The sequence below is a fragment of the Trachinotus anak genome, unplaced genomic scaffold (genome assembly GCF_046630095.1).
Source record: "Trachinotus anak isolate AG129_WGS33_773 ecotype Australia unplaced genomic scaffold, CSIRO_AGI_Tana_v1 ptg000020l, whole genome shotgun sequence".
Taxonomy (NCBI): Eukaryota; Metazoa; Chordata; class Actinopteri; order Carangiformes; family Carangidae; genus Trachinotus; species Trachinotus anak.
The window spans coordinates 8133481-8151554 of record NW_027273871.1 but is presented as its reverse complement, the minus strand read 5'-3'; the positions used below and the strand labels follow the sequence as shown (position 1 = coordinate 8151554).

Here is an 18074-nt window from a genome sequence, read left to right as displayed (position 1 = left end):
ACTCATAATTTTGTAATTAAGCATCATCAAGGTTAGAAGTATTTTGCCACAACATTTGAGGAGGCTCTAATAAACCTGCTAGGAGGAGTATGTAAAAGTTAATGTTGTCACTAGGTGGCGCCATGAGTATGATTAAATATGAGCACATAGATGTGTTCAAGCCGGGCCTCTTATGAAACGTGAAGTTTGAGACCTTTTGGACAATGCATTCTGGAGTTATATCAAGTTGATTTTACATGGTGAACCATTGAAATTTGCTGCACCATAGAGCTTCATCAACTTCTAAAGCATGACTTTGATCAGGTTTGACATCTTTCTGATCAACCTGCTAGGAGGAGCACATGAAAATGTAAAACATGACACTTCCTGTCACCACTAGGTGGGACTATGAGTATGACTGAATATGACTATATAAATCTGTTCAGGCCAGGACTTTTAGGCAGTTTGGACAATGCATGCCGGAGCTAGAACGAGTTGATTTTTCATGGCGAATCATTGCAATTCGCCACGCTGCCATGGGTGGGTTTTCCAACTAAAACTCAAAAGCTCTGCAATTTAACATGGCAATGGTCTTAAGAAGACACACACAAAATAAGAGGTCGATCCGATCAATTACCTAGGAGGAGTTTGTTAAAGTATGAGACCCTTAAATCGCAAAAACAACACCAAAATTGCAAATTGAATTCAAAATGGTGGACTTCCTGTTGGGTGTGAACTATGGGTGCAAGAGGGTTTTTTTTTACATCCTGGCATGTCATGTGCTTACTGATTTTTGTGCATATAGGTGAAACTAAAGGGGTATGAAGGGTCCCTTTGAAATTTCCTAGGGGCCACTATGGGTCCATTTGGGGCCTACATGGGGAAGACCCATAATATATTGAAATTTTCACCAGACCTGACACGTGTGCAAAACTTCATGAGTTTTTGAGCATGGGAAAGGCCTCAAGAAGACAATTAATCTTGGTTAAAAATAATAATAATAATCAGTGCGGAATTTCCCCCTTGTCTGTTGCTTTTTCAAAATTAATTGGTGCAAACATTTTCTATCAGGGTGGTGTTTGTGTTTACAGTTCGTGTGTTGTCTCAGCTTAGCACATTTGTTGCTAGATTTAGAGACTTTCAAAAAAGAAGCACCAAGCAACAAATTCAGCAACTTTTTGGACAAACACTGGCTACTTAAATGAGAGTAATGCCAGTAATTCCCTCTCTCACTGTGTCTACTCTGTTCAACGAGTGGCAGTAGTCTGTTAAACAGACGGAGGCTGTGTGCTGTTTGAGTCAAAGATGTTCTGTTGTTTCTAACTTTCTCTCGAAATGATGATTTTACAAAATGGCCAAAATCACAGCACAGTCTTTGCCTTTAATTTATGCGTATGCCACCACAGTGATTTTGTGAGATGACGCTGCAGTTATAAAATGAGGATATTAGCAACAGCTGAGCAACAGCTTGGAAGGAGCTTGGAAGTTAACATGTCGTCTTAATGGACCACGTTTCAGTCACTATTTCAACCTTGGTCTGTTGTCTGACAACAGAAACTTAAAAAAACATTTAAAGCAGAACACCTTTATTGGTGATTAGCAACATTTCAGATGCTATCACTTTGACCTCCATGACTAGTAATAAAGTATTCATAAGTAAATCTGTAATTAATGCATAGGAACAGTTTTATGGAAAAAAAAACTATAGAGTTTCTTGTATAGTCATTAACGTCATCAATATATTATAAGTTGTGTGAGGTGACTCAGACACTTGCTGGTACAGGTAGAGAGCTGGATTCTTATAAAACTGTCTCTGTAGTCTTATAAATAGTTCATATAATTTGATTGGCTCATTGCATGTGGTAGTTTTAAACCTACAGGCCGTTATTCTAGTGTTTTCATTTCTTACAAACATGCCTATAAAATAATTATAAGATTCTGTCCTGCAGTTTCAATCAGTAAATGCAGACATTTGTGTTTGTTGAATTTGTTTATCTACACGTTTCCAAACATTGTGTATTGTTACCCAATTTAAATATGTAATATACACACACCTGCAATGTTGTTGACATTTGATAATAGAGTTAATGTGGGTGTTCTATTAAAATGTTTTCAATCATTCAGTAACTACATTTAACACAACAGCTCAGCCATAAATTCTAGCTTTACAAAAATATGAGTTTTGATTGACCCTCTAAGAGAAGTATTGATTTAACTATAGGTTTACTATTGAGATTAGAGGCCTGTGAATATTCTCATTTGTCCAGGTCACAGTATCTCAAAGGAATTTTAAAGCAACTGGACTTGGTTATTTGTCTAGGAAAATGCTTCACCTCTCATCCAAGAGGCTTCATCAATTCATGCTTACATCTGACCAGGCTGGGACTGGTCCAACTATCTGGTGTGGAGACCCAGGTATTTAACCTCTGGGAGGGGCTTCCTAGACAAGGTAATCTCTATCTATGAAGTGATTAGTATGCTGATTTTTGCCTTGTTTGGGGCATCTGACAGAAGAGTTGAGCGTTTCCACTGACAGCAGAGATGGTACATGAGGACGGGTCTGATGGTCTGATCTCTGATTCCATAGATTAGAGCACTCAGACATCTTGGGAAGATGATAATACAAATATAAAGGACAACATGGATGCGCACAATCATTATCCTGTCTAGGACCTTTGAGATCGCTATGAGCAAGGGGTTGTGTATAGTCGATGAGAGACTGAGGCCCAGCTGCACCAGATGTAGCAGCAGTGTGTTATGAGCCTTTTGGGCTGAAGCTTTGTCTGTAGAGGCTGACCTGGCTGCTACCATCACACCAATGTAGGAGCAAGTGACTGTCATACCAGCTGAAACAAACAGAAAATAAGTGGAGGCTCTGTCATAAAGATCAGACAATGGATCAAGCAACAATCTTTCTCTGCCACAAAAGTCTTTCATCTGCAGGCTGTCCAGCTCTTCAAATGGAAAATTTACCAGCAAAAGAACTTGAATGAGAATATTTAGTGAACTGAATGCCCAAACCACAATGATGGCTATCCCTGTGTTTCTGATGGTGATGATGGCAGCGTGCCTCAGTGGGTAGCACACAGCTACATATCTCTCCAGAGACATCACCACCAGTGTGAGAGGAGAAATCATTGTTGTGAGACTGACAAGCATAACGAGAACCCCACACACAGGATACGTCAGCCTTATTCTAAAAGCAGCGATTAGGTACATTAACTGACTGTGTGCTAGAACTACAGTATCTGCAAAAAGGAGGTTATACAGAAGAATGTATCGAGAGGTCTCACAAAACACTGGTTTACTCCTCAATACGAATAACATGGTCCCATTAATGAAGAGAAACACACAGGATGGCACTGTAGACACAATAGCAAACAACACTCTTTCCATTACCCCCCGATACTGCGGTCCAACAGTGATGTTGGTGTGAGACTGATTTTCATACATTTTAGAGAAGCATTTAAAAAGCAGAAAATATGAACCTGTTGATTGCAGCTCAAAAGCTTCTTCAGTTTGTGTTCGAATGACAGTGAAGGTCTTGCGATGTTCACAGAGTTTATGAGCTCAGTCCTCACACCCACTTCATGTGACACCATCACATGTAAACATGGGTAATATATTAGTAATTGGTGATGTAATACCTTTACCATAATATTCTAATTTGCTGGCCCATGCCATCTTGTGAGTCATGTGTGTTGAAGCTATAGCTGGCAAGTACAAGTCTACAAATGTTAATATTTAAACATTTTCTTGAATAAAAAATCTGAGTGTCTTTTTGCATCCAGGTGAAAATAGTCACACTGGAGCTATTGGGATTTTTGTACTTGTATAGAGCACCCAGTGTCTCCCTAAGCACCTAATTTTTTGCACTGTTAAGAAACATCATACAGAATTGCGTCATTTTGGTAGTGTTGCTAATGTCTGCTGCCATTAGTTGCTTATTTAATGCCATTGGAGAAAGGCTTTAGGAAATCAGGTGTGACAGTATGAAGAGGAACCATGCCATCTTGACCTTGTGTCTGAACCCCTGTGATAATAGATAAGACCCACCCTCTTAAGATTTCCCAGTCAATCAAAAAAACAGGTGACAATAGTCAGATGATCAGACAAACCCACAGATTAGATCCATGTATTTGGAAAAGAAAACAAAGTTGAATGTTCAGATTTAAACCAAACTGTCTGTTGTGAACATCCATGACAGTTTACAGTCTTCAACTTCGGCCTACTGCACTACAGTTGTGCGCACACTGATTTCCTTTGCAATGAGGGATGATGACCAAGATTTCAGATACAACTACTTTTAGTTTGACCTCCAATAAAGTGATTTAGATCATCTGGATAAACTGTTGGCTTTGTTCCAACCTATCTGATTGCTTATTTTCTTCGTTATATTGTGGCAATGTCACACATGATCATATCTGACCAATTAGTTGAGTACAGTGTTATACCAACTGTCAGAAATGACGACCAAAGTTATGAAAATAAGACCCAAGATTTCATGAGTGAGCCAGAATTGTCCTTTAACATTTTAAAACATAAATTTCAGTAGACTAACATGAGATACATTAATATTTACTGCAGCAATAGTAAGTAGATCATTATGACGAGGATTATGTGTCCAGCTGACACATTTTAAGGTTTCAAATGTTAGACAATATGAGTATTTTAATATGGAAAATGAACATGAACAAAATAAAGTCACTCAGATGTGTTTTTACCTCAGGTAATGGAACAACACCATGTCATTTTTACTTTAATTAATTTAATGTCTATTTATTTATGTGAGTGAACAAACTCAAACATTTATGTGTGTGTGTGTGTGTGTGTGTGTTCACCTGTGTCTGACAGTATACACTGTGTAGAGTTTGCATGTTCTCCCCATGTCTGTGGCTTCCCACCGGGTACACTGGTGACTCTAAATTGTCACACACACAATTGCCTGTGTGTGGTTGTTTGTCTCTATGTGTTAGCCCTGCGATAAACAGGCGACCTGTCCAGGGTGTACCCCACCCCTTTTGTAAAGCAAGATGACCCTTTTCATCTAAACAGTAAAGTTTCACAGTTTCCTTGTCATTATCGTAAGTGTCTGTGGACAGCTGACAAACAAAATCAGAAAACTACTGTGATATTATGCAATAGCAGCACATAACACATGATCAGATTTATTTTATGAAAAATTAAAAGACATTTTAAGAAATGCATATTTAATTACATCTTCTCTTCTAGTCTTGTCACTTTTTAGTAAGTACATAAACACAGATTAAACACAGATTAGTATTGTTATCTTAAATATGTAGCAACATTGTAGGGTATGTGGCATCATGTTAAGGAAATAAATTGTAAATTTCTTTGCGTACTGGAGTGCGCATTAGAAATTGTCACCAAACAACATTACCGCCTGTGATGTTTGATACTGCAGACCAGCAGTGATGTTGACCTTAGGCTGCAGCCTACAGAATAATATCTGAAGAAAAAAGGCTCCTCTGGTCTGCTGTAGTTGCACTATTCAGCTGCATAACACATGTTCATCATGCTAAAGAAGTTAGGGAACATCCATTATTACAAACACTGTTTGCAGAATCCCAAATTATCCATCAATGTCGAGCATTCATGTCTGGAGGTTGTTTGTCTCCACAAGTGCATCTATACATCTATACAACATCTATATCAATTTTCAAACGCTGCATTACAAAGTGCTTGACAAAGAGGGCAGAATAGGTTAAAAAATTAAAACACTCAGGTGTATACAAAACAAAACAGATTGAGAATAAAAGAAATAAAAAATTTCAAGGTAAGGTAAAACCAGAAAAAGCTTTCTGATAAAAGTGTGTTTTAAGATGAGTCTTAAAAGAGGTTTTGGACCCAGCTGACCTGATATCTTTGGACAGATCATTCCAGAGCCTCGGGGCCCTTACTGAAAAGGCTCTGCCCCCTTTTGTTTTTAGCTGGGTCTCAGGGACAGACAAAAGTCCTTTGCCCGAGGATCTCAGGGTGTGAGCGGAGGGGAGTATGAAACCAAAAGGTCAGAGATGTAACTGGGAGAGAGGCCACAGAGAGCTTTAAAAGTAATCAATAAAATCTTAAAATCTATTCTAAAACATACAGGGTGCCAATGTAAGGAGGCTGAAACAGAAGTGATGTGCTTAAGTCTCCTGGTTGGGGTTAAAAGCCTGGCAGCAGAGTTCTGTACAGTCTGTAGACAATCAGTAGATTTCTGGTTTAGACAGGTAAAAAGACTGTTGCAGTAATCCAGGCGTGATGAAATGAAAATGTGTAAAATATTCTCTATGTCTTTAAAAGGTAAAAATGATGGTATTTTAGAAATATGACTGAGATGGTAAAAACATGACTGAACAAGCTTGGTGGTGTGCTGCTCCTTGCCAAAAAGCCAAAGTCTTTGTGGTGTGCTATCAAAGTGCAGTGGCCATGCTGAACATGGTAGAGACAGACATTTTTCACAGCGGGGCAAACAGACAGAGGAGGGGCAAGTTGCACACAAATGCAGAAGCACAGGAGCACATGGGGGAGAGAGAGAGAGAAAGAGATTGAGAAACAAACTGGACTTAGAAGTCTAGATGAGTAAGGCCAAAGCAAGTCTGGGGCAAAAGAACCCTCAGACTGAAACAAGTCTCATTATTAAAAAATAGTTGAGACTGGACTCTCGAGTCCAATACCAGACATAATATTACAAGTGAAACATAACATATTAAGAGTTCTCCATTGATAGTTTCTGTTGCCATGGCGCCGTGGATGGCTGCCTCTGTGTGTTGGTGCGCACTTTTTTGCCTTATTTTCTTTATAAATTCAGTTTTCTGCCTTGGTTTCCGGAGCTCTTTCACCAGAGAACAGCTCATTAACATCAGAGAAACAACTCCAGAGGATTTTTTCCACCTTTCTCGACCAAATTATTGGACATTTTGGTCAGAGGTCACTGACCGTTGCTCTCGCAGTGAAACGCCGGAGGAGAGGAAAACGTGCCGGTGCGCCTGCGCGTCTCCGCCGGCGCGGACTCCGCACACCGCTCCCAGGTATCTTTCTCTCCAAGGTGCATTCACTGCCCAACAAACTGGATGAACTTCAGCTACTGGTGCAGAAGAACAGAGACTTTTCTTCATCTGCCATCCTGTGCTTCACGGAGACGTGGCTGTGTGGATCGATTCCGGACTCTGCGCTGGAGCTGGCCGGCTTCTAACTCTTCAGAGCGGATCGCGACACAGAGCTGTCCGGCAAAACGAAAGGTGGAGGAATCTGTTTTTATGCTAACAGTGGCTGGTGCAGAGACGTGACAGTGATCCTACAGCACTGTTCTCCTGACCTGGAGACTTTCATCATAAACTGCAGGCCCTTCTACTCCCCCCGTGAGTTCACCTCATTCATCCTGGTCGGTGTTTACACCACAGGCCACAGCAGATACTGTGTGTGGAGCGGACCAACCCGGACTCCTTAGTTATTGTCCTTGGTGACTTTAACAAAGGTAACCTCAACCACGAACTGCCCAAATACAGACAGTTTGTTAATTGCCCGACCAGAGAGGGGAACACTCTGGACCACTGTTACACCACAATCAGTGGTGCTTATCACGCCGTCCCCCGGGCTGCACTGGGCCACTCTGACCATGTCATGGTCCACCTGATTCCCACATACAGGCAGAAACTAAAACTGTGTGAACCTGTCGTGAGGACATCGAAGCAGTGGAGCAGTGAAGCCATAGAGGATCTGCGGGCATGTTTGGACTGCACTAACTGGGAGGTGTTCAGGACTGCTTCCAACAGTCTGGATGAGTTCACAGAGGCTGTGACGTCATACATCAGCTTCTGTGAGGACTGCTGTATCCTATCATGCACCAGGGTGAGTTATAACAATGACAAACCCTGGTTCACAGCTAAGCTCAGTCAGCTCAGGAGGCAAAAGGAGGAAGCTTTCAGGAGTGGGGACAGGGACAGGTTTAAAGAGTCCAAGTACAGGTTTAGCAAGGCGGTGAGAGAAGCTAAACGACTTCAGCTCCAGTTCTCAGCCAACGACTCTGCTTCTGTCTGGAAAGGGCTCAGACAGATCACTAACTACAAACCTAAACCCCCCCCCACTCCATTAACGACTTCCATCTGGCCAACGATCTGAATGAGTTCTACTGCCGCTTTGAAAGACAGTGGGACAAGCCTGACACTAACCTCCACATCAGAGCCACATCAGAACCCCCCTCCACCTCCCCTACCAAAGGAACGTCTCTCTATATCCTAGAGAGAGATGTAAACAGGCTTTTTAAGAAGCAGAACCCCCGCAAAGCAGCCGGTCCTGACTCTGTCTCTCCATCATCCCTGAAGCACTGTGCTGATCAGCTGTCTCCAGTGTTCACGGACATCTTCAACACCTCACTGGAGACCTGCCACGTGCCAGCCTGCTTCAAATCCACCACCATCATCCCTGTCCCCAAAAAACCAAGGCCCACAGGACTAAATGACTATAGACCCATTGCCCTGACCTCTGTGGTCATGAAATCATTTGAGCGCCTTGTCCTGTCCCATCTCAAATCCATCACTGACCCACTCCTGGACCCCCTGCAGTTCGCCTACAGAGCCAACAGGTCTGTAGATGACTGTGGTGGCAAAAATGTTTCACCTTGTTCAATAATTGAAAAAGAAGATCTTCACGCGTCAGCTGTCTTTCTTGAGTTTAATAAACATTCATGAATGGAGTCACACAAACACAACCGAACAGCAGTACAGTCAGTGAGTGAGTGGCCTGAAGATGTTACCCAGGACCACAGTCTTATAGTTCCAAAAACACATTCCACAAAGACAAAATACGATACTCTTTCTCACGGGATTGTCTCTGTGCTGAGTCTTCACCTGCTTGCTTCTCCCCCAACGCAATGTATGAACAACACACTTATCACAACGAGAAGGGCAAAGACATCCACATATATTGTCTACATGTGTTCTTCATTAGTTCACACAGAGGTCTTTCACACAACCATAAAGGATGTACAAAGGTTAGGTTCAAAAATTTCATTAGAACTATCCGCACTGTCATTGGTTACACAGTTTTGAATAGGCACACATGAGTTATACCAAAATTTCCCATTACATTCCACCCTTTTTAGCATTCTTATGCTAAACCATAATAAATGGAAAATTTTGTACTTATCTAGCTCATGTCCTCTGTTTTCTGCCTCGCACCAGCCAAACGCCAGCACTCCCAGTCTCCAACATAGGAGTTGAAACCCCAGGCAGAAGAACACAGGCCATAAGCACAGAGGAGCCAAAAGTCCCCCCCCATTTGAAAAGAGGGGGCAAAAAGACCCATCTGTCTAACTACACTTAGTCTAAGGAAAACGGAAAAACCTTAGATATGATGAGGAAAAAGCCCTGTTTCTACTACTGAGCTAATCTACTTCAAATAATATGGCAAAGATAACTCAAACATAACACACAATGAATAAAAGACAAAAACCCTCTGGTTTTTGGAACTCACACTGTCCTGTACTTACTGTCGTATAATAATGAGAATTAATAAAGAAAAGGATTACAATGAATTATAACAAATTGAATAACATGAGAATAAAAAAGGAAAAATAAAATCAAACCATGATTATATATATATATATATATATATATATATATATATAAAATTGATTGGCTCTATTTGAGATATTGAAGAATCAACTTGATTGGGTAAGAAAAATAAAAACTTTAGAGGAGTCCGTCTTCCAGTCTCGATGTTGTGGTGGGAGAAAGCACAGCAGATCTCCTCACCTTCCGGTGAGGTGTGTGTGCTATTTCAGATTCATTGTCAGGATGAGGTGAGACTGTTGTGCTGTTGTTCTTTACCCTCTGACGTTGGATTTCCTCCACGCACAGCACAATCACTCCCACCCAGATGGAAATGACCAGCAGGATGCCAGTCACCACCCTTAGGCCGCATCCGAGCCGCCTAAGGGGATGGGCCGGTCTTGGCCTCTCGATCAGGTACATGTTGTGCGTTTGGATCCGGAACCCGTCTGCAGTGACTGGCATGTATCCACGTAGCCCTCTCTGCAACCTTTACCGCTGTCTCTGTCACCAAAAGCACCTGGAACGGTCCGTTCCACCTGCGAGCTTTCCAGTTGTTTCGTCGGAAGTCCTTCACCACAATGTAGTCGCCCACATTGAGGTCATGGAGTTTCGTCTCTGCTGGTCTGGGCAGGGCAGCTTTCACCTGTTTGTGAATATCAGACAAAACAGACGACAAGGTTGCACAATATCGTAACATTTCATCTTCACACAGGCCAGTGTCTGGCAGCTGTCTCTTAGCGGGCCCAATCCCAGTGTTCAGAGGCCTCCCAAACAGGATTTCAAATGGGCTTAAACCGCTCCTGCTTCTCCTTCTGGCCCTCATATGCATTAGCACAATGGGGAGGGCTTTAGTCCAGGACACTTTAGCGGCCTCGCACACCTTTGCGAGTTTGTTTTTCAAAGTGCCATTTTCTCTTTCACATGCTCCACCTGAGGCTGGGTGGTATGCACAGTGTTGTCTTAAATCAATGCCCATGTACTCACCAACCAATTTCAGTGCCCCACTTACAAAAGGAGTTCCATTGTCTGAGCTGATTTTTGCTGGAATTCCCCATCTGGGAATTATCAGATACATCAAGGCCTTTGCCTTGAAATCCATTTGCAAGTGATCAAAAGGTTTGTCTGGTGGTGGGTGAGCAACCTGTGGAAGTTTTAAACCTCTTCCCACATTGTTTGTGGAACAAATCACACATCTTTTACAGAAGTCAGTGGCATAGGTTGTGAACCCTCTTGTGAACCAATGTCTCCGTACCTCACTTACCATTCCCCCCTTTGACACATGATCCAATCCGTGTGTCAACTTCGCATAGTGAGGGAAAAGATACCTGGGGAGACAAGGCAGGCCATCAGGGCCTGTCCACACTCTGTCTACCACAGAGCAGCCTGCTTTCTTCCAACAGTGTTTTTCAGCCTGTGAGGCCCTTATCTGCAGGTCCGCTATCTCCACTGTAGTCACAACAAGGGGAGTAGAGTTGAAGGTTAGTGAGACGCCCAGTGTATCAGGAGACACTGGCCGCTTGGAGGCTGCTTTTGCAGCTGCGTCTGCTCGTGCATTACCTAGAGAGATGGAGTCAGTGTTGTTAGTGTGAGCCTCACATTTACACACAGCAATTTGTTTAGGTAACAAAATGGCGTCGAGGAGAGCAGCAACCAGCACATGATGAGCTATCGGTCTCCCTGTGGAAGTGAGAAAATCTCTGTTTTTCCACATTTGCCCAAAGTCATGAACTACACCCCAAGCATATCTGCTGTCTGTGTAAATGTTAACAGATTTTCCTTTAGCCATCTTGCATGCTTCTGTCAAAGCCACCAACTCAGCCGCCTGAGCTGAGTGTGAAGAAGACAGAGGTTTTGCCATGACAGTGTCATGGAGAGTTGTGACAGCAAAACCTGCGATGTTCTTTCCTGTGTCTGGATCCCTAGAAGCAGAACCATCAACAAAGAAATCAAAATCAGCATTTTCAATGGGCACATCAGTCAAATCAGGGCTTGGGGAACAAATAGATGTTATTGTTGCCACACAGTCGTGTGGCTCTCCATCCTCAGCTGTTGGTAAAAGAGTAGCAGGGTTAAGAACAGTACATCTCTTTACCTTAACGTTAGGCAGTTCTAACAAAACAGCATTATATCGTAGCCACCTCGCAGCAGACAAATGTGAAGTTTTCTGCTCGAGGAGGATAAGAGACACTGCATGTGGGACTAGTAAATCAGAGTATCCCACTATGTCACGTGACGCTATGACTGCCTTCTCTGCAGCTGCTACAGCTCTGAGGCAGTGAGGCAGACCTGCAGCTACAGAGTCAAGCTTAGATGAGAAATAAGCTACAGGTCTTGGTTTGCCCCCGTGGTCTTGCAGTAACACAGAAGTCATGAAACCCCCCTTTTCGTCAACAGTCTGAGTGAAAGGTCGTGAGCAGTCAGGCAGGTGTCGGAGGTGTCTGTAAAGTCAATTTCAAGTCAATGAAAGCTTTTTCAGCCTCCACAGTCCAGGTGACAGGGTCTGATGCTTTCAGGCCTTTCCCATGAGCGATTGCTGCTAATGGTGCCTCAATTTCAGCATAATGAGCGACCCATTGTCTGCAATAGCCTGTCATGCCCAAAAATGACATCACCTGTTTCTTTGTCACCGGTTTCAGAATTTTTTGAATCACTCCAATTCTCTTTGATGAGAGGGCTTTTCCCTCAGTGAAGATCACGTGACCCAGAAATGTGACCTCTGTGGCAACAAACTGCAGTTTGGACAGGCTAGCTTTGTGCCCCTGTTCAGCCAAGTGGGTCAGAAGAGCCAGAGTAGCTTTAACGCATCCCTCTCTGGTCTCACTTGCAAGCAAAATATCATCAACATACTGCAACAAAGCGCTTCCTTCTGGCAACACCAGAGGTGTCAACATGGCTCTCCACTTCATCCTCCAGCACCTGGACTCCTCAGGGACCTATGCCAGGATCCTGTTAGTGGACTTCAGCTCTGCCTTCAACACCATCATCCCGGCTCTGCTGCAGGACAAGCTCTCCCAGCTGAGCGTGCCTGACTCCACCTGCAGGTGGATCACCGATTTCCTGTCTGACAGGAGGCAGCACGTGAAGCTAGGAAAGCACGTGTCTGACTCCCAGACCATCAGCACTGGATCCCTGCAAGGCTGCGTTCTTTCTCCTCTGCTCTTCTCCCTGTACACCAACACCTGCACCTCCAGCCATCAGTCTGTCAAGCTCCTGATGTTTGCAGACGACACCACTCTCATTGGACTCATCTCTGATGGCGATGAGTCTGCCTACAGGTGGGAGACTGACCGTCTGGTGACCTGGTGCAGGCAGAACAACCTAGAGCTAAACGCTCTGAAGACAGTGGAGATGATAGTGGACTTCAGGAAGAGCCCAGCCCCACCCAACCCCATCACCCTGTGCGACTCCCCCGTGGCTACCGTGGAGCATTTCCGCTTCTTGGGTACCACCATCACAGAGGATCTCAAATGGGAGCTGAACATCAGCTCCCTCATCAAGAAAAAATCAGCAGAGGATGTATTTCCTGAGGCAGTTGAAGAAGTTCAACCTGCCAAGGACTATGATGGTGAACTTCTACACCTCCATCATCGAGTCCATCCTCACCTCCTCCATCACCATCTGGTACGCTGCTGCCACGGAGAGGGACAATAACAGACTGCAGCGTATCATCCACTCTGCGGAGAAGGTGATTGGCTGCAATCTTCCATCCCTCCAGGACCTGTACGCCTCAAGGACTCTGAGGCGTGCAGGGAAGATTGTAGCTGACTCCTCCCACCCTGGACACAAACTTTTTGTGACACTCCCCTCTGGCAGGAGGCTGCGGTCCTTCAGGACCAAAACCTCTCGCCACAAAAATAGCTTCTTCCCATCTGCTATTAGCCTCATCAACAAGGCTAGAGAGCCCCACTGTTGCTGATCCCTCTGATCCTCAATTGCACCAATCACCAGAAAAAATTCCTTGTATGTGAAAACATACTTGGCAATAAAACTGATTCTGATTCTGATTCTGATTCTGATGTTCATTATAATAATGACAACAATATTGTTGTTTGTAATCAACATTTTAATGTGATCTTAATTTGGAATGCTGGTTACTCAGGCTGCTCATTTGTATTGTGTGACATAAAGATAGTTAGCATTCTTGTAGTTCCCCAGTTCTGCTGTATTTAGGTGATATAATATAGATAGATAGATAGATAGATAGATAGATAGATAGATAGATAGATAGATAGATAGATGTACTGTACTAGACAAGAGGCACTGTACAGAATTTAACATTGTGATGAAGATGTCTTGATTCACCATTGATTTACAGTGTGTCTGTTCTTCAGCTCCTTGCTCTAATTTTCTTGTGTAAAACATAGTACATGTGCAGTCGCAGTCCACATTACATCATTTTACTTAACAAAAATATATAATGCTACAAATACTCTATTCCATATTTAAATAAAAAACAATTATATTTTTTAAAAATTTGAGGATAGGTTCACATTTTTTCAAGTCTATCTTAAAACAATACTCACATTTCACATTATATGACATGTAATTGACTGTAATTGTTCTTCCTCTCCATACTGGCCCTGAAGAATCCTTTCATAATGTGCCAATTGAAGAAATTGAGAAGAAAATCATAAGTTGAATTCTTTCATAAGTTCAACTAAAGCCAATATGAGTCTGATTTAACATATGTTAGTTTTGTGTTGCAACAAAATTCCCTCTAAGAGGGAATTTTATTGTATATGTAAAATACTGCAACTTGAAAGATCCAGAACCCAGACTGCTGAAGTCTCATATTAGCCACAGCTAAACTTTAATACAGCATGAAGATGGTAGAATTTGTCTCCCATCTCTAACAATGACATAGCATAAAGAAGGGATCTCTTTACGGCCACTGTGGTCAGGAGGACAGATTTTTGGTCACAATTGTAGGAACCAAAAACTGTTTTAATGTTCATATGGGCTTGTAAGTATAGTTTTAAGAAAGGCTTGAAGTGGCGACCCAATAGCTGACTGGTTAGGGCACATACCACGAGTGCAAATGCTCCAAGCAGACAAGTCCCTTGTTTGACTCCTGGTTGGCCGAACTCTGCATGTTATTCACTCTTCACTGTCCTGTAAATAAAAGCTGCCCCGAAGGCAAAAAAAAAAAAACAACTTAAAAAAAAATAAAATAAAATAACTTCCAAAAAAAAAAAAGGCTTGAAAATGCAAAGGTATCCTTAAAGATGAAGTATCCTAGGGTGAAACCTCAGACTTGGTTTGGATAACTGATAGTTTCAGGTGACAGCACAGATGGTACATGAGAATGGGTCTGATGGTCTGATCTCTAATGCCATAGATGAGAGCGCTCAGACATCTTGGAAAGATGACGATACACACATAAAAAACAATCTGAATACGCACGAAAATGATCTTGTCCAGGACCTTTGAGATCGCTATGAGCAAGGGGTTCTGTATAGTTGAGAAGAGACTGAGGCCCAGCTGCACCAGATGCAGCAGCAGTGTGTTACGAGCCTTACGGGCTGAAGCTTTGTCTGTAGAGGCAGACCTGGCAGCTATCATCACACCAATATAGGAGCACATAATTGCCACACCTGCGATTATAAACAGAAAGCAAGTACAGGCTTTCTCATAATCATCAGACAGCCGGCCAAGCAGCATGTTTCCTTTGGCACAAAATTCTGTCATTTGCAGGCTCTCCTTCTGTTCAAATGGAAAATCTAACAATAAAAGAATTTGTGTCAGGACATTTAGAGAACTGAAGGCCCAAACCCCAACAATGGCCACTGCTGTGTTTCTGATGGTGATGATGGCAGCGTGCCTCAGTGGGTAGCACACAGCTACATATCTCTCCAGAGACATCACCACCAGTGTGAGAGGAGAGATTTCCTCAGTGAGGTCAGCAAGCATGGTGAGAACACCACACACAGGATATGTAAGTCTTATTCTAAAAGCAGCCAGTAGGTACAGTAACTGGCTCAGTGCCAGCTGTACAGTGTCTGCCAAAAGGAGGTTATACAGAAGAATGTAGCGGGGGGTTACATAAAACACCGTTTTACTCCTCAAGGTGAATAACATGGTCCCATTAATGAGGAGGAACACAAAACATGGTACTGTAGTGACAGTGGAAAAAAACACTCTTTCCAGTATACCCCGTCCAGTGAAGCTGGTCTGAGATTGACTTGCATTCGACATCTTAGAAAAGAACTGAAGAGACATATAAAATGTCAACCACTTGATATAATTGGACAGCAAAAGCAGAATAAATCTTGTTCTGTCTGAACTCCTAGAGCAATGAATGTATGCCATCATTAGAGCACAGAATGCCACATAGTTTACGTGTAAAACCATGAACCAAAATCATCCACATACTTTTTTATCAGGGTAGAGGCTGTGCTTGTTTTCATGTGAGCAGTGCTGGTCTGCAGGGTTTGCCTGCCCTCACATATTGCTTATAAACTCTCTCCTCTCATCCACTTAACATCACACGCTAGCATTTTAAATTATTACTGGGTGATGTAATCTGCCTTCCACCACCTGGCCAATACCCACACCCACTTCATCATATTATCCATAAAGTAGGAGTGCTTTTTATGAATATACTTATGACACAACTTTAAGTTCTGTGAGTACATTTTGCTTTTGACTGTTATATTTACTGTGAATTATAACCACTTTGATACCATTCATATTGATCTGTTTATCTATGGCCTTGGTTACACTCCCTTGCGGATGTGCACATGGGCAGCTGTGGACCAAGGTGTGGTAATACGGTGGTTCAACTGTTTCCAAACTGTAGTTCCAAAGGAAAGGACCGTTTGACAGCAAAATAAAGCAGTGAAACTATTTCAAAATAAAGCATACACTGATATTAGCTTTTTCTGTGGGCATCAAAGAGAGACTGCCTGCATTTATCACTTTACATAGCACACGAGACCAATCTGCTGCGACATGGGGCAAAAACAAAGAGTTGAAGGAGAGTGACTAAATACCAGCTGACATGGGCTGTGATGTCCAGCCACAGTACAGGCAATGATAATGACTTTATCCTCGACCTTGAACTTGATTTATCTTTGTTAAAGATAATATTTATTTATGAAGCGATAAGAATGCTGATTTTTGACTTGGTTTGGGTATCTGAGAGAAAAGGTGAGCGTTTCCACTGACAGCAGAGATGGTACACAGGGACGGGTCTGATAGGAGGTTGGTTTACTCCTCAATGTGAATAACATGGTCCCATTAATGAAGAGAAACACACAGAATAGCATTGTAGTCATAACTGAAAACAACACTAATCCCAGTAACCCCTGATACAACAGTCCAACAGTGATGTTGGTCTGAGACTGATTTTCATTCATTTTAGAGAAGCATTACATAAACTAAAAATATTAACCTGTTAATGTAATTGCAGCACAAAAGCACAGTCAGTCTACAACATATTAGTAGTTGGTGATGTGATTACTCTACCATAATATTCCAATTTTCTGTCCCATGCCATCGTGTGAGTCATGTGTCTTAAAGCTATGGCTGGCAAGTATCTAATTGATATTAATCAAAAGTATGTCATTGTAAGTCAGATGTCTTGTCACATTTTCCATTTTTGTAAATCCTGTGTTCTATTCCCTCATCTGTTTTATGGATTTTCTTGCATAAAAAATGTAAGTGTCTGTTTGCATCAAGGTGAGAATTGTCCCACTGCAGCTATTTGGCTGTCTATACCCATATGGAAAGCCCAGTGGCTCCCTAAGTGCCTTGATTTTTACACTGTTAAGAAACAGTGTACAGGATGGCCTAAGTTGGGTGGTGTTGCCAATGTCTGCTGCCATTAGGTGCTTATTAAATGCCATAGTAGAGAGGCTTTAGGAGTGGGTTATGTCTCCTGTTTGTATCAAAAGCTGTTATTTACTTATTCATAGACTTGGTTGACATATATTGGTTTTATTTTCTTGTAATATTCGGTTTCTAGTCGTAGTTTGGTAAGGTTTAGGAACCAAAAGTATTTGGTTAGGTTTATGCACCAAACCTACTTGGTTAGGTTGAGGAAAAGATCATGGTTTGGGTTGAAACAGACCCTTTCACAACATTAACCATGTGTTGGATAGCTTTTCTGCCTGCTCCCTACCTTTGGAACAATCTTCCTGAATACCATGTGACTCATTGAAGTGGTCCAGGAGAGCCTAAAACCCAGGTGTAAATAGCTGCATTGGCTATCTATCAGCTATGAAAACGGCATTGCTGACACCTGGGTGCAAGTAGAATCTGCCTAAAATAATCCCCTTTCATTCCCCCTGTCGCCTTCTTTTTGGTTGTCGAAGCTCATATCTCAAATGACAGTTCAAGGGTCATAGTAATTTTACTAGTGTACTGTGATGAACTTAAAGCTCATTTTACAGTCTGTGCTCATTTCAGCTAAAAATAAATTGTTTCGAGACCATACATCAGAGCATTCAGGTATCTGGGGAGGAAGATAATAGACAGATAAATCACTCTCTTTATATGTACAAGTCTGACCCTATTAAGGCTTTTTGAAATAGAGAA

The 18074-nt window shown here is 42.3% G+C and overlaps 2 protein-coding genes and 1 long non-coding RNA gene across 3 annotated transcripts; all 3 read right to left on the bottom strand.

Annotated features, from left to right (window-relative positions):
- Nucleotides 1-2439: 2439 nt before the first annotated feature.
- LOC139637224 (odorant receptor 131-2-like) lies at nt 2440-3608 on the bottom strand. The gene has a single exon (XM_071505792.1). It carries the CDS (start codon nt 3430-3432, stop codon nt 2440-2442), a length of 993 nt encoding a protein of 330 aa, XP_071361893.1. The 5' UTR covers nt 3433-3608.
- A 5834-nt stretch (nt 3609-9442) lies between these two features.
- Nucleotides 9443-11723, bottom strand: LOC139637677 (uncharacterized). Its single transcript, XR_011694664.1, has 2 exons — nt 11629-11723; nt 9443-10179 (listed from the first exon to the last, which is right to left on the bottom strand). It is a non-coding gene; the product is annotated as an uncharacterized lncRNA (long non-coding RNA).
- Nucleotides 11724-14043: 2320 nt separating this feature from the next.
- On the bottom strand, nt 14044-16717 carry LOC139637669 (odorant receptor 131-2-like). The gene has a single exon (XM_071506527.1). It carries the CDS (start codon nt 15885-15887, stop codon nt 14772-14774), a length of 1116 nt encoding a protein of 371 aa, XP_071362628.1. The 5' UTR covers nt 15888-16717; the 3' UTR covers nt 14044-14771.
- Nucleotides 16718-18074: the final 1357 nt, after the last annotated feature.

Coding starts and splice junctions, on each gene's coding strand:
- LOC139637224 (XM_071505792.1), bottom strand. CDS start 3,432: ATGTATGAAAATCAGTCTCACACCAACATCACTGTTGGACCGCAGTAT.
- LOC139637669 (XM_071506527.1), bottom strand. CDS start 15,887: ATGGTTTTACACGTAAACTATGTGGCATTCTGTGCTCTAATGATGGCA.